The sequence below is a fragment of the Corvus cornix genome, chromosome 1A (assembly GCF_000738735.6).
Source record: "Corvus cornix cornix isolate S_Up_H32 chromosome 1A, ASM73873v5, whole genome shotgun sequence".
NCBI classification, from domain to species: Eukaryota; Metazoa; Chordata; class Aves; order Passeriformes; family Corvidae; genus Corvus; species Corvus cornix.
Window position 1 is genome coordinate 66305213 of NC_047057.1, and position 27384 is coordinate 66332596.

Below are 27384 nucleotides of genomic sequence, written 5' to 3' on the forward strand. Positions count from 1 at the left end.
TGGAGTTGAGAAGCCAAAAAGAGGAGTGGGGTTTTTTGGCAGCTTTTTGAGTGCAGGAATGTAGGCTTTGGACTATAGAATGAATAAAAGAGGTGAAATACTTGTACCCACAGAAGTCTCCTTAAGGGGCTTGGGGATGCTGCATTTCTCCCTTAAAGAATGGAAAACCCCTTAGCAGCTCTTGTTAATGGCACTTGCGCTTGTTTCCCTGGAAAATCACTCCCTGTATAACATATGTTGCTTCATCCCAGTATAAATGATTGTAGATCACCTGTCCTCTCCACATGATGGGATATATTTGCAGTTTCTCATCTCTCAGATCTTCCCAGTTGCATCCTGGTTAACTCAGATTTTAACAGGCAAAGCTGCGTACTTGTCATGTTTTAGATTCCTGGTGGGCTGTGCCGCAGTCCATGCTTACATCTCCAGTTCTCTGTACTTCCTGGTACTGTGGCTGCTTTCAGAAGCCTCTTAAGTTTACTATGTCTCTTTATTTCTCTCCCATGCCCAGATATCCTGGAAGTGCGGCAGAAACCAATCCTGATGACATAGCAGAGAGCGGGCACTGCCTTGGAGCCTTGTTGCCAAGTGCCTATCCACAGCGGTTTTCCGTGCTAACACTACCATCTAGTGTCAGGAACATAGACCTCCGCAGGAAAAAGGGAAGTCCAGGAATACCAGCCGATCAAAAGTGCCTCTTTCTTCCTTCCTCTGCTGTCACACACCGAATGCCCACATCACTGGAGTGTTTCTGACTGGAAGAGGACTTTCAGCAAGATAAAATGAGAAGGGGCTGTGTTTAAACTGAGTCAACACTTTATGGACAGTTTGCTACTGTGTTTACTTTATAACTAAGAAGCCAACAATATGTACAGAATGTGTTAAACTTTATATTCTTTGGGAGAAACATTCTGAGAATTCCATAATGATTTGCTATTGGACATCGCTCCATAGACTCTGGCCATACCCTCATCTCATCAGCCGTGTGCGAGCGCGTGCACGTGTGTGTGTGGAGCGGAGTGGGGGAGAGAACAACTTCCTGCTAAGGGAGGAAAAGGAAAAAGATACATCACTGTTTTGGTTTGTGCAGCAGGTCAGGTCAGAGCTTAAAAGAGGCTGAAAATGTTCCCATTTTTCATCTGTCAGTGTTAGGAGAGGTGAACTCTGCTGACAGATTTCTGTATCTACCAAAGAACAGCAACATTTTCATCCTCAAGAACTGGCTAAGAAAACAAGCCAGTGAAAAGAAGGCTAAAATGTGCTGCTATAGTAAAGCTGAAGTTCATCTCCAGGACTAATGCTGCTTACCTTTCTCTCAGCTGAGTCAATACCAGTTTGAGTCTAAAGTGAAAAAATGGGAGACTGTAATTGGTCTCCAAAGGCCTAAAACCTTACCAGTAACCCATCCTCCTGCATGCACTGGACTTGAGAGTTTGTAGACTCGTCCTTGCGGTACCCTTTGTAGCCAAGGAGGGCATGGGAGCTGCTTTATGGTCAGGCAGCTTGCCCGGATTTTCTATCTTTGGTTGTTATATGCTGAAGCACAGAGACCTTTCTTGAAATCCAAAAGATGGAAACATAATTCTGTTCTGAAAAGTGACTAAAAATTGCATAGTGCGAGGTCTGAAAATTGTGTGTCAGGAGCTCTCAGGAAAACAGCCTTATGTTTACACATGAAGTGCAGCTCTCTCTAAACAGCAAAACTGCTGTCCTTGACATTTGAAAACAAAATGATTGAATGCTGAGGTTACTGTGCTCTGACTGTCTGTTTTGATGTGAGAGCCAGTACATACTTAGGTTTATTTAGGACCACACAACAGTGGGAGGGGTGGTGTGTCTCTTGGGGCACGTCAGACTCCAGCACCCACACAGAGTGAGAGCAAAGATGCCGTTTTTGTCACTTTTCAGACTCTGAGCACCTAAACCTGATGCTGTGGCATGTGCTCTGAGCCTGGACCTTTGTCTCCCTCATACCTGGTCTTTCCCAAGTGCTTTGTTGTTACTCTCACAGTAGCATCTTGACTTAACCTCTCAAATAGAACTTTCTGCTTTTTTTTCCTCAGGCTAGATTCCATGGAAATAGCTCTACTTCAGCATAAAGGCAGACCAAATTTGCCTTTCAGCCCAGCCTGATGACTGGCATGGTAAGGAGGTCTGTCAGTATTTGAGGCCAGGCCTGGAAGCTGTCACCTTAGCACAGCGTGGTGGCCTTTCTTACACCGGCAGCATGAGTGTATGACAGAGACAGCTGACTAGTTTTCAGTTGGCTTCAAATATGTTGCAAGGCGTTAGAAAAACGTTCCCTTTGTCATTACCATCACACCCACTTTTCATGCTGCAACCTTGGAATGTTGCCAGTGGTTTGTGTGTATGTGAGGGTGTTTCTACCATCTAACCTGGTTGCCCCAGGCTTTCTCCTTGAGCCCGGGGAGAGGTGGAGTCTTCACTCAGCAGCCGAAGTGCTCTCTCAAGGAACTTGCCAGGCAGCCTGGGTGGGTACCTGAGATCCCCAGGTAGTGTGCCTGACATCAGTTGGTACGAATATTCTCTCTTTGCCCATGCTGAGAATTAAACCACTCCTCAGCTAGAAAACAAGCTTCTCAGTGTGCTCCTTACTCTTTGCTTTCATACTGCTGGACTGGGCAAATCAGTGCTTGGTTTTCCTTTAAATGCTCGTTGCAGAGGGAAGGGAGAGAGGGTTCACATTTGTACTGATCGTGACAATAGATACCTTTCAGTCAGGCAGCTGGAGGAACAATGTAAAAATGAAGTGTATCCAGATAGGACTCTCAGTGGTAGGTGCCTGAACACTTCTCAGTGGACAGGGATTTGTAATGCTCCCTTGGTGTTGTGTATTATGTTTAGGTGGTTTAATTTTGTGTGATTTGAAAGACTGAGAAAATCTTGCTGTGTAAGATTTCAGAGCAAATGAGGAATGATTCTAAGCTAGTGCATTAGTTTAAAAGCAGTGCTATGGAAGGTACACTTTAGATCCTACATCTGTTGTTCAGGAGGTATCATCTGCTTTGTTACATGTATATGGTTGGATTTTGATGTCTAGTGTTTGAAGGGCTGTAATGTCCTAAAAAAAGTAAATTTATTTCTTGTATCTTCCTAGTGCGATATGCTATAGATACGTTGAAGACTCTCCTTTTCTAGTAGAAAAGGACTACAAGTATGCCCTCATGGACATCCATGGAAAATAGAGGTCAAAAAGTCTACTGAATGTCAATAGTGCTTTTTGGAAGCAAAGATGTGCCAGATTCTCGGTTATTCCTTCTTTAAACAACTATCTTGGACTTCTTATGTGTAGCCAGTGGTTCCCACTTTCTGTTATCAAATTCCACATTTTTTTCTGCTTTTAAACAAACCCTGAAAATTATAATTGGTCGTCCTTGTGTGGACAGATTGACAGAGAATTTGATCAGTTTTGCTTGGGTCAGGATGGCACAGCTGGACCCTTAGCATTCTATTGCACTACATGAAAAAAGAAAAGTGAATGTTAGTAAGAACCTCTCACCATATTAATTTGAAGGGATTTTAATTCTGTAGCTCCTAAGCAGTAAATTGGATTCAGACCCTGTTGGCCATTAAGTAATTGCTGCAGAGGGAGCTGGCATGTCCTGCAATGCCTTGAAGGCTGTTTGGCTGTCAGTGTCTTAATGGTTGGGGCACAGTGACTTTCATCAGTTATGCTGATGTTTGAAGATGCAGCTCGGTTAACAAATTTGGGAAACTTTGCAGAACAGCTTTATTTCTTTTTGGAATTCCATCATATGTCATTGCTCAGTTAACTCCTTCCATCCTTCTGCCCATTCACTCCCTCTGGAGATCAAGGCTTACCACTTGAGCTCTTCATAGATGTTGTATATTGATAGATATCAAATTATCAAATACAAGGATTTGAATCTTTTCACCCATAGCAAGTTTTTCACTGCTATCAATTTAACCAATATAAAAAGCTTGTTGTTTTTTTAAGAAAGCTCTTAAATCAATGATTTTTTGTTAGCTGATTATTGCTCTGCCTTAGAGACCACCATGTACATGAAATTATGTTCTCTTACTGCCAGCCAGGACAAGGTGGATTCCAAATCTCCTTTTAAAAGAAGATGCTTTTAGAATCTCTATGAGCCTTTCATCTGTCTTGGCTAATCCAGTTTGTGTTGGTCCCTGTTCCTTCTCTTTTTATTTTCCCGGTCTTCATTGTTTACAAGGCTTGGGCATGTTGGGCTCTGGATTGCTGTTACTCAGTTTTCTATTTCTGGGCATGCTGTGCTCTCCAGAAAAGAATTATTTGCACAGGTGGCTTTTCACAGTAACGTGTTTTTCCCAAAGTATGTTCATAATTTAGACAGTGAAGTCCTTGGCCCGGCAGGCAGATTTCTTCCAGCAGACCCTCATGTGCAGAATCCTGTCTGGTCACTGAAGTTCTGTATGGATGTGGAGTTCAGGGAAATAGACTACACTCTTAGACTATTGACCTGCTTCTTGCCAGTCATTATTTTTTTCCTTTTCGAAATGATTGCTTGCCCTTGTGTTTGTAGTCTGAAGCTTCCATATTAAAGACAGATAAAATCTTCAGAAGTGCCTAAGCCCTGTTGTTACCCAGTGGGGTTTAAGAACAAATTTTTATTTAGGAAAATAATTTATTAGTCTTAAATTCTATCTGTGTTGTGTGTAGCAGTGTCAAGAAATGACAAGTTTATAGTTCTTGGAAGAACAGTGTCTCTCTTATGGACTCACCCTTTATGTTTGAAAGACTCTCATGGTTTCCAAAGGTCATGGCTGAAAGCTCTAGAAAGTGGATTTCCTGTGCTCACAGTGATCAGATGTCTGAAAATGCCTTACACATTCTGTGAGGTGTGACTGAAAGTGTGTGGTGCTGGTGTGTAGAAATTCTGTGTCAAAAATAGGTGCGGCAGAATCCAGTCAAAGGCATTGTGAAGTAAGTAGCTTTTACACCAAACCTTAAACAAAAAGAGTATTTTACACCAGAATGTAGCTGTTTGGATACTTCGTCAAGATAATACAAGTCTGCAAGCAGGTTGTAATGTTGAACGTTCTCTGTGTAAATATATAAATATTCTCAGCCTAATTTTATCAGCCTAACACATGTTGCATGGTTTGGGTTTTATTTGCCTCATCGATCATTGGTGTTGCTTAAAAGGTGATGGGTTGAAAATCGTGCTGGCACTGTACTGAGCCATTTGAACAAAGAGCAAGGAGAATGTTGTGCACCAAAAATAAAGCTGACTTTGGTTATGGCAGCAGTGAAGAAAGTGTTGGACCCTGCAGCAAATAAACAGACCTCTTTAATGACCATGAGCTCTATTAGTGGTGTTTTCTCTCTACTGTACCTGGTGATGTTGGAGTTTGGATGTATTCCTTTCTGGTGGCCGGCACCAGTGGTGGAATAGTGCTCCCTGGCACTCATGTAGGCATTGCCAGATACCAGACTAATGAGGCAGAGTGGCCTCATTGCTCTTCATTCTTACTGCATTTGGAGGAAAGTCCAACTTCTGATTCTGCTATGGAACCTCTCAGTGGTCAGCCCCTGACAACTTGACATTGGATAAGGGGAAAGAAGGTAAAAGTCAGCGTAGTCCTGAATTTGTTTACAAAAGTTTTTCATTTCTGCCTTTAGAACAACCCTTCTAAACTGATCTGTGGTTTGTTCTAAACTTGATTATGTCATCAACATTTATGTTTGTGCAGTGTATAATAGTGAGGACTGATGGCTGTAATGGTTTCTTCCTGATGAATTCAGGAAGAACTTCAGTGCGGGTTTGTGCATTGTCACGAAAAGGAGATTGCATTTAGATCTGCACTGTTTACACTGCCTTAAATTGTGTGTACTGGCAGGGATCTGCCTTGACTTACAGACATGCAGGGCTCTGGCTCCTCCCTCTCCACTTGATTTTTATGACTAACATTTCACAGTCAAATAAACCTTCAGGGGATTTTTCTGTCTAAATTAATTAAACTCTCCTTGAACAAATGTTACCAACAATCTCCATGAGTTGGTGTGCTGAGGATTCCATTTCAAAGAATCCCAGACCAGGATGTTTTATGAATCCATGTGGTAGGTAACAACATTTATGCTAAGCCATGTGTGATAGCTCAGAAACGTGTGAGATACTAGGGAGAATTATAACACAGAGCTTAAGAAGAGCAGGATGTCTCAGTTCTTTACATGGATATTTGAGCAGATTGTTGGCAGTGTTGTTTTGTGACTGCACATGCAACTGGGCAGGAATCTTAGCTGGTTGGGAAATACTAAAATATGGCTTTGAAACAAACTGATTTTTTTCCTTGAATGCTTTAAGTTGAAAGGTTTTGGAAGCAGCCATAATGGAGAAGCATTATTTAAACCAGTACAAAAGGTAAAGAACAGCAGAACCTCACGAGTGGTGGTAATAAACCTCCCCTGCTTTATTAGTCATTCAGGAGTTCGGACAGAAAAACGTTTGCTGGTTTGGGGTTTGGTTTTTAATCCAAATGCTGAGGGAACAGAAGACTGCCATGTACATATTTGAAGAGCTTTCCCAGCTTTACTGAATTAATTTCTTCAATATACTAAAATACAAATACAGGATTAACAGTGTGGAAATACATCTTGCTCTATAATGTCCCTGCTTTGGGCAGCCAAGTTAACTCATGTTCTTTTGTCCTGGAGTGTTGTGTCCTGCCTGGCCACACCTGGAGAGATCCTCCCAAGAAATACCCTAATATTGCTTGGCACAGAAGTTTATCATTGAGGTCTGCTTTTACAAAGTAAAATCACACTTTGGAGATTAAAGGAAAACTAGCCATCTTTGTTAGCAAACAGTTACTTGTGTACTCTTCTCAGAAGTGTGTTGTTCCTGAAACTTGTAATTGAAACTTTGCAGAAAGCAAAGGAGTAAAATGCAGGAAGAATATGGGTCTGATTTTCCATTAACAGTGTAGATGAGAATCTGGGAGGGGCTGATGCTCCTCAGTAAAGAAGACATTAAAATACATCAAGGAAAATATGAGTTAATTCAAACTCTGTCCCCAGCCTGGTTCCTCACAGAGGTAAGTGTGGGATCTAGTGACTTTCTTGTCAGAAATAAGTACTCAGAAATAAGTCATTTCAAATGTCAGAAATAAGTAATTTATGCTTGATTGTGCCAGGAAACTCTTCGCCAAGACAAACTAGTTGGCTTTTCCTAGTAGGGTTAATGTTGACTGAGGTGGTGGTATGAAAACTAAGGTAAGATGATCCACTCTTTTGTTTAGACAAGACACAAGGGTTTGTGTGCACAAACAGGATTTACTTATGTGAGGCACATGCTCTTCCACTGCAGAAGATAAAGTTGACCTGCCACACAGCTGTCTTTGGACCTTCACACATGTGTACCTCATGGCACCTGCACAGAAAGAAGGATTTTTAGGCAAAATTTCCTGGTTGGAACATGATACGAGTGGGAGGGGTCAGAGAGGACAAGGATGTGCCTGTTCAGCAAAGCAGATGAGGCCACTGCAGAAGCTTCCTGGGCAGTGTGAGCATTCTGCTGGAGCTGCTGCTGTTACATGGGTGAACTTGAGGTAATGACATAAATGTATGAATAGTAAGTGTGCAGGTAGTTAAACTGCATGTTCCTGAATTCACTTCAAATAAACTCTTTCAAGGAAGATGGGAATAAACAGTTTTAAACCTTTGTTGAAATGAATGGAGCTGGCTGATAATTTTCTGAAATACCAAGTCTTCCTGCACAGCTCAATGGAGAGTACCTACACTACAAAAAAGCTTGTCTCGTTAGTTACAGCTGCACTAAGGTTTTCCCTGTTACCTGTTTATGCCAACATGTGGGTGATTCTGGTGATTCATGAATCAGAATTTCACAATGTGTGCTGACTCACCCTGTGCTCTTCCACCTCACATCTCCCCCAGACGTTAAACTGTGGTTATGATTACAGTTCTGCTTTTCCTGCTGGAGCAATATTGCTGTGGAGATTCAGCAAAAGCAGTTTACAAGTCTACAGGCCTTTTGAATTCCCACACTCAGCCTTTAATTCCGATGCAATCATTCTGTTCATCTAAACCCTACTGGAAATAGTGAATGCTTTAAGCCTGCACCAAGTCTAGAGGCTTTCCTTTGCTCCTGAAGGATGAGAGGGTCGCCAGAACCTACTCTTTAATCACTGCAAGTGTCAGACTAGGTTCTCTTTTGAAAAATAGTGATAGATGTATCATCAAGGAGCAAGAAGAGTAATTACTATTCAAGCTTCCTTCTCAGCAAGAGTTGGGAATGCCATGCTTCCTGCTATGGGTGTCTGTGGTTACCCTGCCCACCACAGGAGATCAGCACAGGTGTCATTCCTGACTTCACTGTAAAGGTAAGGAAAAACAGATTTCGTAAACTGCCAAAGTAAGTAAGTTTGGTATGTAAACCACCATTTTCTTTTCAGTGGTTTTGTTTTGTTTTTTTACAATGAAGAAACCATCTGCAAGCTTTCCTTGTAATTGCCATCAACAGAATTGCTATTTGCAGGTGAGTAGAATGCCCCAAGTGCCCACCAGTCCAGGTAGGGCTCCAGATACAGCATCAACCATAGTTCAGACAAAAAAATTTATAGTGTATTATGTCATCCATGCTGTAAGGTAGTAAACTAAAGTCACACTTTTTCCTCAGTGGTACTGCCTGAACAAGAAAATTCTGTTCATATCTTTGAAGCCTCTGCAGACTTCCAGAGATGATGAATTTCTGAGTTACCTCTCAGTAAAGGTTATGATGTCCCTAACAGTAGTACCCAATAAACTGATTATTATGGGTATTTATTTGTATTATAATCAATTTTGATTGTAATCAAAATAAATATCCATATACAGGATGCTCTTAAGCAAATAAGAATTTCTAAACAAGTGTGATGCCTAAAAAAATACACAAACCTAACAGAAACTGGGATAAGTACATTGACTACTTCAGACAGTGTAATTCTGCTGCTATTTCTTTATTCATCTTGTACAGCCTTTGGTTCCTTTGTGCTACTGCTGTATTTCATGCAACTCATCTTCATGTGCTCACAGTAATATACTGTAGCTTGTGCAGAGGTTTGCCCTCCAGCCATCACCTCCTGAATATTCAGAGCAGTTTGTTGCTTTTTTCCACCTCAACTTTAGTTGTCTAGTCTCTTACAAACTTCCAATGAAGCAAGTATTTTACCAAAGCTGTTGTCCAAACTTTGAACTTGTTCACACCTTCACATGTCCTGCCTTGTGCAAAGATGGTACCCAGAGTTCCTTGGCTGGCTCTTGCTCTGCATTCACTTTCAGTTTTGTCTTTAGCATGAGGTTTATTACAGCAGGTAACTTGTCTGTTGAGGCATTGTTTGTATCATGATTAAAATGTACTTCTTGCCATCAGTATTTTCTAGCCAGTGACACACATGCACAGCCTTCTCATGGTTTAGCCCCAGGCAGCAGCTCAGCCCTTCACTCCTCCCCCTGGTGAGATGGGGGTGGTTAAAAGGATGAGCGTGGGAAAACTGGTGGGTTGAGATAAAGACAGTTTGACAGGAAAAGCAAAAGCCATGCACACAAGCAAAGCCAAACAGGGGATTCATCTCCACTTCCCATGGGCAGGCAGGTGTTCAGCCATCCCAGGGAAGCCAGACTCCATGATACACAACTGTGACTTGGGAAGGCAAACACAATCACTCCAAATGTCTCTCTCAATCTCCCTCCAGCTCTATATGCTAAACACGACACTATATAGTCTAGGATGTGCCTGTGACCAGCTGGGAAAAGCTGTCCCAGCCATGTTCCCTCCCATGTCCTTGTGTCCCCCAGTCCCTTGCTGGTAGAGTGGGAGAGGAGCAGGAAAGGCCTTGGCTCTGTGTGTGCCCTGCTCAGCACTAACTAAAACATCTCTGTGTTATGAGGACTGTTCCAGCACAAATCTAAAACACAGCCACTACCAGCTAGTGGGAAGAAATTTAACTCTACCCCAGCCCAAACCTGCAAACCCCTTCTCATTTCCTCCTAGGAGAGGAGTCATGCTGCTCCACACACACTATTCCTTCTTTGAAGTAGGCACTGTCCCAGTGAGAGTGCTTACCCTTTTCTGTTGCTTACCCTTTTCTGTAATAGCAAGAAGTTTGGCTTGGACAAAGTCATACAAACTGGATTATTTGAGACTAGGAACCTCAAATGCAGTGGTTGTCAAGTTCAGTCATAAGCTCACAGACTATCCCGGTAGGAACAAAGAAGGAAGGAGGAACACAGTAAGATAGACACTGTGGCAAGCATCCTGCTAAAATAATGGGTTATCTCTTGGCAGGCTTGGAAAGGCTGCAAAAGCTGCTGGGGAATTCAGTGTTAAGAATCCTTCAGTTTAAAACCAAACTAAAGTAGGTGTGAGGCCTGTAGAAAGCTGGGTGCAACAGTGGAAGTTATGGGGTGGCAAAACTGTACAAATGTTGTTTCAAGACTGTTGGAGGAAACTACCATGAGTGTTAAGGGCTGATAAAAGCCATAGGCAGGTGGCAATAAAGTTGTATATTCTAAGGCAAGCAAGATTCACTAGGCACTCAAAGTGTTCTCAATGCAGAAGGCAGGTACCAGCTGATGAGGCCTGCATGGAACACTGGCCATGGCACAGGCCAAACAAACTGCGCAGTGGCGAGGTCAGTGCTCAGGGGTGCAGCTGTCTTCAGATCCTTTAACAGCAGGATTTTCTAGGCAGGAGTTCACCTGCAAGCAACTTGTTATACAATTCATTTTATTAATGCAATGTTATACACTCAAAATGAAAGTGATTCACACAAGGCAAATTATTCTTCCATTCATTTATTCACATTTTCCATGGATTTTTGTACATGTCCTCAGTGTATCAGAACTAATGAAAACATTAATATACATGTTATGTAAAACTTACGGATCCACTGAAAAATTCAGAGCATTTTGAAATCTACTAACAACTAACAGATCATCACATTCAGCATCTTCATTGGATTTAGACTAGCTCATGCCACTTTACATTGTTTAATGTCATTTAATTTCTGCACACAGGCATCAGCTACAAAATTTTACTAAATGCAAGTAAGTTAAGGCATCAGAAAGAAAGTCTTTAATGACATTTTAAATGTTACAGTGCTGCAAAGGGAGCTGAACTTCAGTTTTAATAGCAAAGCAAACCTCCTGATTGGTTTATGTTCTACAGTATGTTCATTTGAACTGTAAATTTAATTTAAACTTTCACATCCATCACCCAAAAGGGGTTCAAGGAACACACTGTTGTCCTCCAAAATAGGTAATTTTGAGTACATTGCAAAAAAAATACCCAACAAACCAACAAAAAACCAAACCAAACAACAACAACAACAAAAAAAAAAAAAAAAAACCAAAAAACTAAAACTTGAATATTGCAATTTAATATTTTAAAATAAAATTCAAGCCAATTGTAATAATCTCCCTTAGAAATTATTCTGAGAATTAAAAGAAGCAGAGATGTATATTTTCCAGCTGAAACTTCAAAATTAGAGGAGGAGGAGGAATGGATAAGACACTCCAACATCTACATGCAGCTGGAACAGCAAAGGCATTAACACAAATGCGGGCAGAAACTCGCATCTTTAATATCAGGTGTCTGATATCCAGCTGTTAAATACATTACCAACCAAAACATAGGAATGCCTCCTTGAGTTGGAATTCTGATCAAAATTCTTTCCTTGGATAGCATGTGCCAGTCTGTTATGAAGGCAGCAGTACACTGATGTCTGTGCACTCCATGAACTTTGCTTTTTCATTTAAGGCCTTTATTTCTATGTAACAATCTCTGGCCTTTTACAGCATTTTAATATTTCTTAAACAGAAACTGAAGCATCATCAAAAATTTCTAACAGTGCTGGGAAAGGGCTGTGCTTTATACCTGAGCACCAAGTATGTCAGCGTGTGACTGACTTTTCCTGCTTCATAGTCCACATAATGATACAGTCCCCATGAATAGATGTTGATTAAAATCTGACTTGCAGGGAAATTCTTCCCTGTTCTTTTAGAGGCAATTTTCCCGATGTAAAATGTTCAAAATTGTATGTTTATGCATATATTTGATATTCTAATGAAGGTGACATCCCAGTTTTTTACCTTCCCCTGGTTCTACTGATTAGATACATGCACTGAAGAATTCAGGTGTTACTTGCTGAACTTCAGGACTCATGGCTAGGGGAAGGTTTAATTCTTTCCAACACAATTTATTATTCTTCTACTTCTTTTTTCTTTGTGCCCTCCCCTTTGAAAGAGGCCTGAGATGTACTGTCTGAATTGGGCCACATCCATGCGTGCAAAACCCCACAACTGCCCCTCTTCAGAGGCAAAGCATAAGGAAAGAAGTGTTAAGTTCAGTTTGTTGGTCCACGTTTCTATGGATGAAGGAACAGTTCCAAATCCATGAGCTTTTGGAAGTAAGCAAAGACAAGCCCAAGCATTTATAGACAGAGCTGTTCTTTATGGGATGCATAACGAAAGCTCTGTAAACCTTTCTGCACAGAGACAGGGTTAAGACATTAGTCAAAAGACAAATGCAAAATTAACTGAGCCCTTGGACTAAACAGAGCCTGGACTAAACTGTTAGGCAACGTTCTGCTTTTCATTCATACACATTTAGATACACCGTGTCAGCTTTGGACCTCCAATTAAGGTAGCAGCAAGACGGTTTTTTTTAAAAAAAGCATCTTATTTTGAGGAAAGCAATGTCACTGACTTTTAATGGTTTAAGAACTTAGCCAGATGCAAAAAGAAACCCCAAAAGGCACCAGTTTATTTTTCAAATATGTCAAATGGCATCTAAGCTCCCTTCACACTCCAGTGTTAAAAATGCAATTCCTGTAGACTAAGCATGGCTGAAATGTGAGCAAAGGCCTTTGTTTTGGAACTTTGGTCAACAGGGCTATAGATAAAATCAAGATTTTCCTCCTTTTAATGAAGAGGGGAAAAAAGGCCATAACCTGAACTGTGCAGTGAATTAGGCCTAGAGGCAGCCATTTGTGACCCCCCAGAGCAAGGGGGGCAGGTGACATGTGCTGCACCTCCTCAAATGGTGTTATTCCTTGCTCCCAGCCCACAGGATGCCACTGTGCTGGATTTCCAGGTCCCCTATATGAATTGTGTCACACCGACTTTTTTTAAGGAAAAGGGTTTTTCCTCTGTGTCAGAGGTTTTTCCTCTGTTTTTCCAGAGACAAAACAGTACGTTTGTTCCATCTTGCCAGAGCTAGTCAGTGCAACACATCTGAGAGCAGTTGAAGTTTCATACTAACATCAAGCTCCTGGAGAAGTCCCACCAGAGTTGGAAGCAAAGTAGAAAAAGTTACTAGGGAAGGAGTTTCCAGCAAACATTTGAAAAAAAGAAAAGGATTAAACCACCAAACAGTCTGACAAAGTTGTGGGAAACCAAGACCAGAATGAATGTTCTGATCCCCAAATTATTGCCATCTGATTAATTTTAACACAGCTGAAAACTATGTTTACAAATTACCCCGTGCCCCCTACATGCAACAGAAAGCTTGTGCCAAAGCTGCACTCCGCTGTTTTATTTAATGCAGTGCAGCACAGCGTTGAAGCTTTACCACATGGAAGAATACATACTGACAGACACCCTTGTGTATGTGTCTCCTGGCAAGGGCCACAGGCAACAGAAAGGTCTATAAAAGTCCTGAAGTTTGTTGGTGGGAAGAGCTCTCTTCAGCAAAGTACCAGCAGCAGGACCAAAGCAGCAAGTCCAGCTCTGCCCCGGCCAGGTTTCAGGACTAGGGACAAACACCTCGGAAGGACCATGTTACAACCCTTTGCCTCTGACCTGTCAGAAGCCAGGGGATGCCAGAGTGTCCAAGATAAAACTGTCTTCCAGTTGTCTGCTTGTACTATATTGCACATCATTCATTTGTTGCTACAGTAAGAACAGAACTGACAGTTCCTCTCTTGGAACCACTACTGTCAACAAGACTACCCAAGCAAATTCTCTTTTAAATATCTGCAGTTTCTGAGTCCTGAAAGCACGTGGGTCTGCAAGGGTACAGACACAGCACAATGTAGATCATTACTGGTGGGGTGCAGTATTGTCACCGAGTCTGAAAAGTCAGTCTCACCAGAATACAACAGACCAATTAAAAATCTGCAGTCTAGAAACAGTTTCAACAGGTAAACTTGAACATCCTCCCTTCTCAAAAGAGGAGGTGGTTGCATTGTATTGCATTGTCTGTGAGGAAGCTCTGGTACCATGGTTTTGTACTTGGATTTCTGTCCATTTGGTCGACTGGTGCTAAAAGCATATGCTTGGATTTACATCCATGTGCTTTATCCAGAAGAGGTCCTGCATTTAGATACTGAAAATGAGGGAGCACAGTCCAACACTTGAGTTCTATTAAAGCTTTTATTAGCTAGTTTAGCTTTTCCTCACATCATTTTTCCAGAATTCCTATAACAGTTCTTAATATCAGAGTAAAGAATTAAATGTTCAAGTGAAGTTAGGGGGAAAAAAAAGAGCAGCAGCAGTTTGGCAATAATTCCTCAAATTATGGACTGCAACTTATTTAAGCCTCCTTTTTCTCCAGTAAGATTTTGTGCAATTCATCTGCATCCTCACTTGTTTTCACCCTTATTAGCATAGTGACAGGAACAGCTGGATTCTTCTCATCAATCGGTGGATTAGGAACACAAACTATAAGAACATTGTTTTTTCCAGTTCTTGTACATGGCATCTTAGGTGGAATTAGAACATTCAACAGTATATTTCCTGCATATGAGGAGGGGAAAAAATTACAATTAGTCATTTTCTAGCTTTTACTGCAATACAGTGTTAGTATAGGTACTAACTAGAGATTTAGGGTGGTGTTTGGAAGGAAGGCAATTCAGAAACATCGTGTATGTTGGTCTTCTTCCCATAGCATCCGTTCATGGCCATTGTTCTCAGATTTCTTTCCTCACTAGAAATGAGAAAATCTCTGCAAATACTGCATCCTTCTTTTTTAAATGGAGGAAACTGAATATCAAATGATAGTAGGGACACACAGGAGAAAGGGAAGGGGACAAGGGAGAAGCAGCAAATGAGGAATCCAGTCACAGTGCTTAGTTTATGCCAAGTTACTCATTCTGACCACCAGACGCAGTTCATATGCAAAGCAAAATGTTCTGATACAGACAGACATGTTAACCTGGACGAACCAGGGTAAAACAGGTACTTTGTATCCCCAAACATACACCACAACCTTTACTTCTTGCACTGCTTCATGTGCTCTCTTTTGTAATGCTCACTAGAGGCATCCAAGTGTTTGTCAGTATTCTAAACTATTCAGGAAAAAAAACCTAGAAAGGTTTTCACTAATTGTGTCTGTTAATGCTGTGTAAAAAAGACAGAAAAATCCTAATGCTTAGCAAGGAATTTTGACATCAAGACTTGTTACTGGGAGAAATGTACTTACCTAAATTGGTGTCGGCTCGTACTAAGAGTTGAGTTTTTCCATTTCCTGCTGGTTTTAAGTGTAATGTTCCTACGCCTTTTTCTTTAAATTCATTATCCTTTTTGTAGAACAGTTTGCACCTGTGGAGAAAAAATAAAACAAATCCAAAATCCTTGTTTGCGCAGCCATGTAGAGATGAAATACAAAGATATCTTCCAAATACAGGTATCCATCTGACTCACAGTAACAATAATCAGGAGTTAACATGCTGTGAGTAACATAAATCTTTATTATTCTTGACCTTGTTTCATGTGCTAATGGACAGCACTGGCAGTTCAAAGAGAAAGTGAATTATTTCTTTCAGTATTGAAATGATAAATGCATTACTTTCAGGGAAAAGTAAAAGGCACAGCAACCTGTACTCAGGGTCTGTGAGGAGCAATAAATGTAGGCTACTTTTAAAAAACACTAATTAGAAAGCCAGAAGAATTTGCTGTATCATTCTGAAGTTGTAATAGGACTTTAATGTACAATTTATAAACATTTTTTAAGTGAAGCTCTAACTGAAGCTCTAACCTAATGCCATTTTAATAAAGTAGCACACACTTTCTTTCAGATAAAGCTAATGGCTTTTTGTAGCAGGACAAGTTCTGTGCTGAGTGTCAAGCAGACATGCAATTACTTGGACTACTGAACATGATTAGAAAAACTGCTTCTAGTAGAGCTAGTTTCATTTTGAGCTTAAAAGCGCAACTTGTTCACTGCTTTATATAATAATAATAATAATCAGCATTTTCCAACGGAAGAGTCTTATTTTAGGCTATGCATATCTATCTGATGGATTTTCCAGCAGTACAGTACATGATTTTTGTGGTACAGGCCCTGCAATTTAACTGTACAAAACCTGATGCAGGCAGAAAAATCTTCAGTTGTAAAAAAGCTGATCACATGTACAACACAAACTATTAAGAGTTGTGTACAAGATACAGAAGAATTTTAGTAAGATCTTACACATCCCTGCCTATAATTAAGTTTTTTTAGGAGTTCATATTCTGTGTGGACTCCTAACAAGTTTATTAATTAGGAAGTCACAAACGTATCATTAATTATGCACTGCAGTGGTGAAGAATAGCAATATGCAGGTAGTAATTTTATTTTCCAAGTTAAAGTCACCTACTTCTTTGAGTAGAAAGCATCATCTTCTTTTATTTCATTAACAATGACTTTTGGTGGCTCTTCTTCCTCCTCTTCCCCTCCTTTACAGAAAAAGTTTTAATATGTTAATGTTGTGAGCACAGATTTTGGTACTGTATTAGAAGTCCCTTATGCCCACCATGGTTGACACAGCCACATGTGGCCAGTCAGTGACAGCCAGAACACCTTTCAGTCCACATGAACTCTGCAGCAGCTTCAGCTACAGAAAAAAAGTGTTACTTGCTTTTCATTCAGCTCTTAAAGCAACTTCATCCTCACCTTCAGTTTATATGCGATGAAAATACCCAATCCATACCAAACAGTCAAGCCCCAAAAATATAAAGCTTAGTAAGTCAAAACCTCCTGTTTGAACAGAAACAGTTTTCACATTTCAAATATGCTCCACAAATGGGTTCACGTAAAGCACAATAAATACTTCCAAGAGCCAAGTTTACTTTGGGGGAAGGGAATTAAGTTGCAGAATGACAGACAAGAGAGAGTGGCAGATTATGCCTTTCCAGCCCCTCAGCTACTGGGATTTCTATCAGCCTACTGTAACCAGCACAGGTAAAGAGCAGAGTAAAGCTGCCAGGTACTATGTAACTTTGTTTGCTTTACAATCTATTCAGTCAAATGGACTAAATTCTTCTGTTTCTCATGCTTTTTACTGCAGGGATCTCTTGATAAACCTACTAGGAAAAGCAGTAGGATTGAGAAGTCCAGCCGGCTCAAAGATGAACACACCAGCTGCTTTAAATTTCATCAGTTCAAATCCTGTCCTCAGAAAAAGGATTATATTATATATTACATTACAGAATGTATAAATCTGACAGAAATATGTAAGTCTTGAAAAGCACATACTTTTGGTGTTGCTTACATAAGGCTGGGATCTCCAGTTAGGAGTATAATTCTGCACTTTCAAATTCAAGAATAATGATGATCACAGAATATAGAATTTCCTGAGCTGGAAGGGACCCACCAGGATCATTGAGTCCAGCTCCTGATCCTACACAGACACCCCAACAATCCCACCCTGTGTCTGAGAGCGTTGTCCAAACGTTCCTGGAGCTCTGGCAGCCTTGGGGCCATTCCCAGGGGAGCCTGTTCAGTGCCCCAGCACCCTCTAGGGGAAGAACCTTTCCCTGATAACCAACCCAAACTTCCTCTGACACTACACCAGGCCATGATCATGATCAATGCAATATTGCATTTTTATAGTATTCTTAAGTCACATACACTCACAGCTGACCATTAAAATAACTACAATAGAAATACATAGAATTTACCTTTGTCATCACTATTGCCACTGTCTGTCTGAGCTTCCAATAAACTGGTGGATGCTGCAGTGACAGACTTAGCCTGGTTTGCGTCTTTTCCAAACAAACCTGAATTCCCAGGAGACAATGAGAAACTACTAAGTGTTCCTGAACCAAGGGAACCCAAAACAGAACTGTCAACACTCTTGCCAAAATTAAACGAGACAGTTGACGTAGCTCCTAACGATGGGTCTCTTTTTTCTGATGCAGATTCAGGTTTTTTGTCTGAGGTATCCTCAGTTTTGTTGTTTAACAAAAATGTGGAGCCTTGCTGGAGCTTTGAACTCCCAAACGCAGGAACAGCCCGTGGGCCAGGGGTCTTGCTGCTTTCATTCTCAGAGCCACTGTCACTGCTGCCTCCATGCTGCTGCTCAATGCTTGCCAAATACTGCTCGTAGTCCCTGAAGATGGGGGTCAGGTCGCACAGGGGGTTGGTGTTAACATGCTTCACTATCCAGTCACACACGGAGCAGTTGAGAGCAGCCAGCTGTTTGTGGTAGGTGCCGGAGCCATGTGCCACACTCAAGGCGCTGCCAGATGAGCAGGGCTGGCTGCCACCATTGGCTCTTGGGCTCACGGCCTTTTTCTCAGCAAACACAGCAGCAGTGGGACCATTTGACATTGGGGATCCTGTTACAAGAAAAATCACAGAATTACAGAATATCCTGAGCTGGAAGGGACCCACACAGATCATCGAGTCCGGCTCCTGGCCCTGCACACACACCCCAACAATCCCACCCTCTGCCTGAGAGTGTTGTCCAAACGATCCCAGAGCTCTGGCAGCCTTGGGGCTGTGACCATTCCCAGGGGAGGCTGTTCAGAGCCTGAGCACCCTCTGGGGAAAGAACTTTCTCCTGATATCCAACTTAATACGTTTGGTTAATAAGCTCTGATTTTAAAAAATAACACAACAAAACAATACAGATGCTTTGCTGACCTAGTAAGAAATGTGGCTTAGAACCTTCTTTTTTCCCCAGAAAGCACAGCTCTCTTAAAAGTCTAACTTACATGCTCAATATTTCTTAATCAAATCACTTATCCTTACTCAGCTGAGCTTCTTCTTTTGGGTCACCACACTGTGCCCCAGGTACTGCCATGCCAGTGAGCAGACCCAAGTTTTAAGCTTAGACGAGTAAGTTAGGGATAGACAAAGTAGATGGAGGACACTGGTGTATAAAAAAAAAAATCCAAAGACATCTTGTACAGAACATCAAAAAAATACATGTTTTATATATTGCCAAAACCTTCAAAATCTTACAAAAATCTTACAACTTTAGCAAGTTATAACACTTATTAAATCAAAATACTCAACTTATCTCTTTCCATTTGGGCTTTAAACCACCCTGAGTGCACTAGCCCATGATTTTACATGCTTTTGAGCACTTCCATATAAAAAAACCTAAGAAGCAAACTGGAAAAAGTCTCATTGAATATATTTCTTAACATAAATTAAGTTTCCCTTAATTTATTCAAGCTCACTGAAATCTCAGTTACTCTAAACTTCAAACTCCACCATTTCTATTCTACAGCATGGTGACTCCAAAATTCTGTGGTGGCAGGGTTAACATCTCTGCATCTCCAACACAAAGGGACAGAACTAATATTTCTCAGGGAATTCCAAAGCATGAGAGCTCAACTTGCCAAAGTATTTCAAATGCATAAAATGTAGGTATAACTGTAACAGATAAGATTCTAGTAAGACTGTCTGCAACATCAGATGTACAAGGAAAAAAGATGAAGACTTTAGCTATGCAGCATGTATTTTTTACTGAAATTCAAAGAACTGGGACAACTATTTAACTGGAACATGTTACCAGATGCTTTACACCTTTTGCAGATTGCCTTATGCCAGCGCCTTCCGTTTCCATCTGTGCCTACAAAACTTTTACCTCCAGTATTAGAAATATGAATTTAGCTGCCACCTCTTTAAACTGCATGCATTTGAAAACTTGTCCCTCCAGCACTGTAAAATCTTCTTAAGAAATCTTACAAAGAGGTCTAAAGTCTCAAAACCTTAAAACACAACTACAGGATGGTCTAAATGTGGTTTTTTCCCTACTAAAATAACCCTACAGATTTTATGACTGAAGGTCATGAAGGTTGATAAATATGTATGCTTATTTAAAACTTACCAAATGCTGATTGTGTTTCGGAGGCACCCTTCAAACTGCTGAAAGGAGGAGTACCAGAGACACTACTGCTTCCATTAGATAGCCCTTCTAAAGGCTTTATTCCTGCACCATTCCCGAATCCACTGAAGCCACCTCCGCCTTTTCCAGAAGGCAATATAAAGCCTTTAAACCCTTTAAAAGCTCCTCCACTTTCAGACTGGGCAGAGAAAAGAAGAGAGACAACCAGTTACATACATCTTCTCCACACTAATCCTATCCCCACTTACTATTCCTGATATCCTCAGTTTATTTTTCCCCAGTTCAGCATGTCATTCCATGCATTAGTGTGTCAGCTATGCAAACAAAATTAACGGCTTCCTTATGACACACACTGCTACTGTTCTTAAAAGACTCAGATGTTTGGTATGAAAATAAACTGGGTCTAGGATGTGGATACATGGAAGTTGTTCAGAGCTGTGGACGTGTTTGACTACTTATTAGACATTCACAGTGTCTTGTTTTCTTTAAATAATTACACAGGAATTTCAGGTTTATTTTCAACAACTTTTAGCATTTACAATGGCAATCAAGAGCCCAATACTTGAATCCACTCATTACTCTGGAGTCACCTATGAAACCTCTGTGATTTACCCAAAATATTCCAATGTGACTGATGGAAGATGCAAAGACAGACTGTACTTGATCACAAAATATCTATCTCTGCAGCCTTTTCATTACCCAGTTCTGACCACTGTCTTTGCAACAATATTATTTCATGGTATAGTTTCTTACATGTTTCTAAAAGACAAAGTCTGATTAACATGCAAATAAAGCACTGCTGTGGAGGGCTGGGAGCCCTTGGCATGAGAGCCCTCTGCACTCCCTTGGAGCAGAGAGGCTTGAGGGCAAGACAACCTTCCCCAGAGATAAGCAACCTTCCTCCCGGTCATGGTGAGAAAGTGAACCACCCCTGGCATGTCTTGTTTCTCTATGGTATTAGCCTGTACCCAGTTGGCTAGCTGGTTTCTACCCCAACCCCTGCCTTTCCCATAAAAGCCCCGTTTCTGCCCCTCAACAGGGAGTTCTTGTCCCTGGCCTCCCCTTCACAGGGGCTGCTGGACAATAAAAGCCACCTCTGTGGAACTGCTATACGAGGCTCCTGTCTCTCTGTTCCCAAGTTCGCCTTGGGTGATTTCACAACGAGCTGAATCACAAGAGCTGAAATCACTTGTAGCTGAGAAATCACTACACTTGGTGAAATCACTTGCTGCCCAGAGAAGCCAGAGACCACTCCTGGAAGAGTTGTTCCTTGCAGGACACTCTTTCTAGGAAGGTCGTGACACACCAGGTTGTCTACCCTCGTCTCTCCCAAATAGCAACACACTGCCACTTCTAGGTCTTTGGAGGTAATGAACTTTTACTACTGGAAGTGAACTTTCAGTTTCTCTGGAAAACCATCAGAGGAGAACTGCTTCTAAGTTTCATCTGCTTTTGCCACTGAAGAAATGGCAAAGCTTGTCAATTTTAGCTGTATTCCAGTATGTGACCTTGTGGGTATGGGTCTTTTTGCTTCCTTTTGTGCTATCTTTTCCAGTGCAGTCCTCTGCTCCTCATTACTAGGTAGGCATTTTTATTCTGTCTCTCTCTGGTCAGTCCCACCTCTCTCTCTGGACATTCCAGTTAAACTGCAGTCTTTTTCACTGCAGCATTCTGCCTGCTCCATGTGGGAACATCAGTTAGTTTCAAGTTCACGTTTTTGTAACTATTTCACAGGTTTCTTATGCAACCTCAGCTGTCCTGTCATCTCTTCTGCATTTTAGACTTTGTCCAGCCTGTTGTCCTGGTTTTAGCTGGGATAGGGTTTAATTTTCTCCCTAGTAGCTGGTACAGTGGTGTGGTTTGGATTCAGGGTGAGAAGAATGTTGATAACACAAGGATGTTTTACTTGGTGCTGAGCAGGGCTCACTGCAATCAAGGACTTCTCAGTGTCTCATGCTCTGCCAGTGAGCAGGACACAAGGAGCTGAGAAGGAGCATGACCAGGACACTGATCTGAACTAGCCAAAGGGATATTCCATAACACAGAATGTCATGGCCAGCACAGAAACTGGGAGGGGAGGAGCGTGGGTTGGCTGGGAGCAGCTGATCACTGCTTGGGGATGGGCTGAGGTCAGCGGGTAGTGGGCAACTGTCCTGTGCATCACTGATTCTTCTTGGGGTATATTTCTTTCTCTTTTTGTTGGTTCCCTTATCATCATCATCATTATATTTCAATCATTAAACTGTTCTTACCTCAACCCAGGGTTTTTATCCTTTTTTCCGATTTGCCTCCTCATCCCGCTAGGAGGAAGAGTGAGTGAGGGGCTGCATGGTCCTTAGTTGTCAGCTGGGGTTGAAGTACACCAGGCCCTTCTACCAGCTCTAACAGCCTCCTCCCAGTCTCCTGACTATTTCTACAACCATTTCTACAACACATCTGGTCCTCTTTCTCATACTGTTCTGTTTTTCCTATTCCATTGGCCCCTGAATGTCTCCTTCTCAAGTTGTAGTTTATGTCTTGCATCACTTCTTTCCAGTACAATCCTTTATTTAACTGTATCCTCTACCACATTTGTGGCTAAAACTACTCAAAGCATTAGTGGGCTAAGGCAGCTTCCTCATTTACAGTGCTTGGACTGCAGAAGGAAAATCAAAAGCATAGAAGACTGTCTAGCTCTTAACTGTGCCTAGTCCCATCCAAACCTAAAGCAATCTATGTAACAGGTAAAACTCCAGGGCTATTTCTAACATGATGCACGTCCTGTTCAAAGGATGTCTATACAAATACAGCTTCTGAGACATCCTCCAGCCCTCCAGTATGGATAACCAGTAACTTTGCATTTCCATACTTCCATCTCTGTAAAAAAATGGAAGTAGTAAAAATGCTGTTTTACCCATTTGTAAACAAAACTGTGTCCGAACTGCTCTTTATTTTTACTTCAAAAATATGCAAGAACACCCTCCTCACCCAGTCAAACTTTTATCCTTTTTTTGCCTTAGCCTTATTCTTGGCATGGTACAGTACAGCCAAAGTTCATGTGCACATCTGAGCTGGTGAGTTGAAATGATATTCAGCATCACTACAAACCTAAGTAAGTAAAATCCTGAGCATGATGTTGTATTTTGTAACTGAGTAAATCTCCAGCACTCATGTTCAGTGACTACATTACCTCTGACCCAATGTTTCGGCGCTTTGCTTTTTTAATAGCTCTGTTCTTCAGGACCTCTTCACTTGCCACAGAGAATGTTCCCACCTTTAAGAGGAAGTTATGGAATCATTACTAGAATTCTCAAAATGCACAACATGAAGGGACAGCTAAGATCAGGTTTTGAACACAACTCTAACACTGCTCCCAAACAAACAAGGGAAGAAGTTAAAAACCAACCCACCCCAAAAATACAGCACCATCTATTAGCTTGCCAGTGACCTGAATGTGAGTTGATACTTGGAAAACTCTTTCTTGTTCTGCAATATATTTCTCTTTGTGCTATCTCCATTTTATTACAACAAATAATGTAAGTTTTGCTTTGCTTTTTTTAAACACAGCTCTAAGCTCTCTCTGCCAAAGGGAATCTGCCAGTAATCCACAGTTTGCAGCAGATATATGGAGATGTAGGCTCTAAGGAAACCTCCTGCAGCCGGCTGTAGTTCAAACTTAGCAAAGGCAGCTTATGGCTCAGTAGGAGCTAATGGCTCCCTGAAACAAATAAGGAAATTAAGTTTTCTTATACTCAAATTCCTGAAAGAGTCAGTTTTGTCTCCTACATTTACAGGCCTAAGCATTTAACACTTTCATTCGGACAAAAACTAAACCAGTTTGTTTAAACATGAGCCATAAGGAAGTGTGAGACATTAAAGGTGAAAATCTCTTCTTACAATCAGGTTAAACATACCACTTGAGCTATTTGCCTAATTCCTCTGGCTGTGTGGGGGCATTCAGCTAAAATTAACATAGTTCTGAAATTAACTATTACTGACCCTCCAAAAAAATACTGGAGGCATGAAGAGCATTTATCTCCAAAAATCAAACCTGGTTTTCCTGTCAATTAAATAAATTCCTATCACACATTTGAAGAGTCCAAAAGCATTTTAACAAACCTGAGGTTCCCTCTAGAAACATGAAGTTCCTTTCTCCAGAACCATGGATGTAATTTTTACTCTTAAAAGCTGCTTTGCCATATGGTCTGCAAAACTGCAAGTTTTATAAAAAAATTTTTTTAAAAATTCACTTCTATAAAATTATCTCTAATTGCTACACTTTTCACCAGTTTTAGTGCAGGTTTTACGAACAAGATACACAGCACATGTAAACAGCAACTCTACTACCTCCAGGGGTGTGTAGGGGGGAACTAATGCGTAGTTTACCTCTTCAGCTTCATCCTCCTGGTCCCAGTTTCGGTCAGTCAGTTCCTTCTCTGCAATTCTCTTTGCCATTTTCCCCCACCTAAGTGGAAGAAAAAAAAAAAAATCCTAGAAAGAATTACACAGAAATTAAATTCTAAGCAGCAGTGATCTTCAATTTGTATTCTTAGAACAAAAAAACAGGAATTGCAGTTCTTGTAGAAGCAGGTCAAGATTGGAATGACAACTGAAAACCAAGTGTTGTGGCAAAAACAATCAGCAGCACTTGAGATTAAAGTTGTGGTGATCAGCCATATTCAATCTTAAATTAAAGCAACAACAGAAATGTGCAGTTCAGTTATGTGACAAGCTTCCTTCAGCAGCTGGAAAAATTCCTTTCAGAACCATAACTCATACACTCTCATTCTGAAGGGCTACAAAAACCCCAAAGCTGTGGCTGAAACATTCCGTATTCCACTCCACATTGCCACCTCAGGATACCCATGTAAGCAGCAAGAAAAAAGTAAATTGCTTTATAATGTCTAAAATAAATACTGATGAGGACCCAGTGAATCAATTGGGCAGAGAGCTTGATTAAGACTGAAGACAATGCTCTCCTTTAAAAAATGGGATTGGTAGGCCATTACTAATTTTAAATTTGAGAAAAATTACAAATAAATCAGATTGGTTTTCCTACAAAGGACACATAGGTCATACTATGGATTTTAGAGCAATTACTGTAAGCAGACAAATCATCATTTTGCTGTTTTTCTCTGTGATGTAAAGCAAAATCAGCTTTGGGGAAGTAATATCTGTAACAGTTCTGAGTCCCATTTTACTAAAGTACAACTTATCAGCTGTGTATAAAACCAAAGAAAAAAAACATGGTAGCTGGGTTCAATCTAAAAAACCTGGTAAGCAATCACACTACTGGAATTTTATGTGAAAAAAGAGGCTTTTTACTAACTATGGTCATATCTTCTGACACTAAATATGAAAACTTTCCAAACGAAATACGTAGTTTCGTTGCAATTTAAATCTCAAGCAAGCACAACAATTAAAACTCTTCCCAAAACCCCCTTGGGTTTGTGATTAAGACCTGCCCAGAAAAAAGGGAAAAAAAATCCAAAATAGCTGAATTTCAGAGCCTGAAATTGTAGCAATACATTGTTACAGAGTATCTTGTTTAGCTGTTGAAATGTTTTAGAACAGTAAATCCAGCAGCACAGCAGTCTTGGAAATCACACATCCAGGTCCTGAATTTTGTCTGACACACATCACAAATAAGGTCCGGTTACTAGAGCTTCTAAGTAGAGAGACAAAGATTGGCTTGTGTATACATATTTAAATACCCTAATCCACACTGTCCTGAAAGTAGACGTCCTTACTTGATCCCTGGGAGACTATTTCAATCTAACCCATTGAAAAGCTAAAAAAGAAGTTATTTTAAAGTCACATTTATTTAAATAATTGTTTCATTACTTTATTTTTATACAGAATATATTATATTATGTAATACATTTTAATTTTAAACTTATAATAAATAAAAGTATTCTGTATATATATTCTGCATATATTAAACATATAATGTAGTATTATATTATTTAAATTTATTCGTTTTATTATTAAATTAAATATTTGAGTTATTTAAAGAGCACATTAACTACAAAGCCTGTCCCCCACCAAAAGAGGGAAAACCTTTTCAACCTGGGCTCCACGTTCGCTGCACCCACCTGTGTTTACACAGTTTCTCTACAAAAGCACTGTAGAGGATCTAGCACACATTAATCTAACATGAATCTAACCAGAGAACCTGATGTATATTCTATCCCGTGAAACAAGAACCAACACAAACCCACATCTGGTTGGTGTTCACAAACTTCTCGAAGTTTTAGGAACACAAGCTCTGAACAGGCTGAGATGGAAGTATTCTGAGAAACATATCAAAGAACCACAGAATATCCTGAGTTGGAAGGGACCCACCAGGATCACTGAGTCCAGCTCCTGGCCCTGCACAGACACCCCAACAATCCCACCCTGTGCATCCCTGAGAGCGTTGTCCAAACACTCCTGGAGCTCTGGCAGCCTTGGGGCCGTGCCCATTCCTGGGGAGCCTGTTCAGTGCCCCAGCACCCTCTGGGGGAAGAACCTTTTCCTGATATCCAGCCTAACTCTTGTTCGATTAACAAGCTCTTCTTGTTTAAAAATAACACAACATAGATGCTTTGCTGACCTACAGAGATCCGCCCAGGAGCTTCACTGCCCTATTTAACGCAGCCGTTTGCGAGCGAGGCTTAGTTGGAGATTTGCATGGGGCAGCATCACCGGAATACCGAGGGGCCGGAGCCCCCGCGGTGCTGGAGGGAGCGGAGCCGGGTGCCGGGCCCCGGCGGTGTCGCCGCGGTTCCGGCGGGAGGAAGCGGAAGCCGGATGCTGCCGTGGCCACCCCGCGCCCCCGTGGAGCTGCTGTTCTGCTTTGACTCCCGGCTCCGCTCCCTCCGTTCCGGGGACGCCGCACGTTCCCCGCACACCTCACAGACCCCTCCGCGCGTTCCGAACCCTACGAACCTGCACCGGTGCGAGGCCCCCAAACCCCCGCCGCCGCCCCGCTCCCTCCATCCCCACCCCGCACCCCCGTGTGCGGGTCCCGCTCATGCCCGGTCACCCCTCCCACCCCCCAGCGGGACTCACCCGCTCGGGCGGGCGGTTCTCTCCCGCCGCGCTGCGGGGCCGACGCTGCGGCGGGCGGGAGGCGGGGTCTACTCGTAGGCTGCGCGGCCCCGGGGCGCACTCAGCATCCCCCGCTGTGCCCCCACAATCCCCAATGCCGCCCGGCCCGGCCGCCCCCGCTGTGTCCACGGGGGACGGGGCTCGGTGGGAGCCAAACCAGGAACGCCGCGTCCGCCGCCGCCGTCCCGCGCCTGCCCGCACCACGCGTGCGCCCGGCGGGGGCAGCGGGGCGGG

General features: G+C 41.7%; 2 protein-coding genes across 3 annotated transcripts in view; one reads left to right on the forward strand and one right to left on the reverse strand.

The window, feature by feature from the left end:
- LOC104696083 (uncharacterized protein KIAA0930 homolog) overlaps window positions 1-5325 on the forward strand; it is a 60990-nt gene extending 55665 nt beyond the window's left edge. The window contains exon 9 of the mRNA XM_010410202.4: window positions 512-5325. Within this exon, the coding sequence (XP_010408504.1) occupies window positions 512-552 (41 nt within the window). The 3' untranslated portion in view covers window positions 553-5325. The remainder of the gene's footprint in view (window positions 1-511) is intronic.
- A 5472-nt stretch (window positions 5326-10797) lies between these two features.
- Window positions 10798-27359, reverse strand: NUP50 (nucleoporin 50). Of its 2 annotated transcripts, none has more exons than XM_039570465.1 (8): window positions 27112-27359; window positions 24445-24523; window positions 23249-23332; window positions 20062-20257; window positions 17900-18559; window positions 16597-16675; window positions 15441-15559; window positions 10798-14755 (listed from the first exon to the last, which is right to left on the reverse strand). In XM_039570465.1, the coding sequence occupies exons 2-8, from the start codon at window positions 24511-24513 to the stop codon at window positions 14553-14555; spliced, it is 1410 nt and encodes a 469-aa protein (XP_039426399.1). In that variant the 5' UTR covers window positions 24514-24523; window positions 27112-27359; the 3' UTR covers window positions 10798-14552. The 2 variants fall into 2 exon arrangements, with proteins under 2 accessions (XP_039426399.1, XP_010408505.1); XM_010410203.4 differs by lacking the exon at window positions 27112-27359 and adding an exon at window positions 26654-26830.
- Window positions 27360-27384: the final 25 nt, after the last annotated feature.

Coding starts and splice junctions, on each gene's coding strand:
- NUP50 (XM_039570465.1), bottom strand. CDS start 24,513: ATGGCAAAGAGAATTGCAGAGAAGGAACTGACTGACCGAAACTGGGAC. Junction 20,258..23,248: donor GCCGAAACATTGGGTCAGAG/GTAATGTAGTCA, acceptor TTCTCTGCCCAG/TCTGAAAGTGGAGGAGCTTT. Junction 16,676..17,899: donor TGGCAATAGTGATGACAAAG/GTAAATTCTATG, acceptor TTTTCTGTAAAG/GAGGGGAAGAGGAGGAAGAA.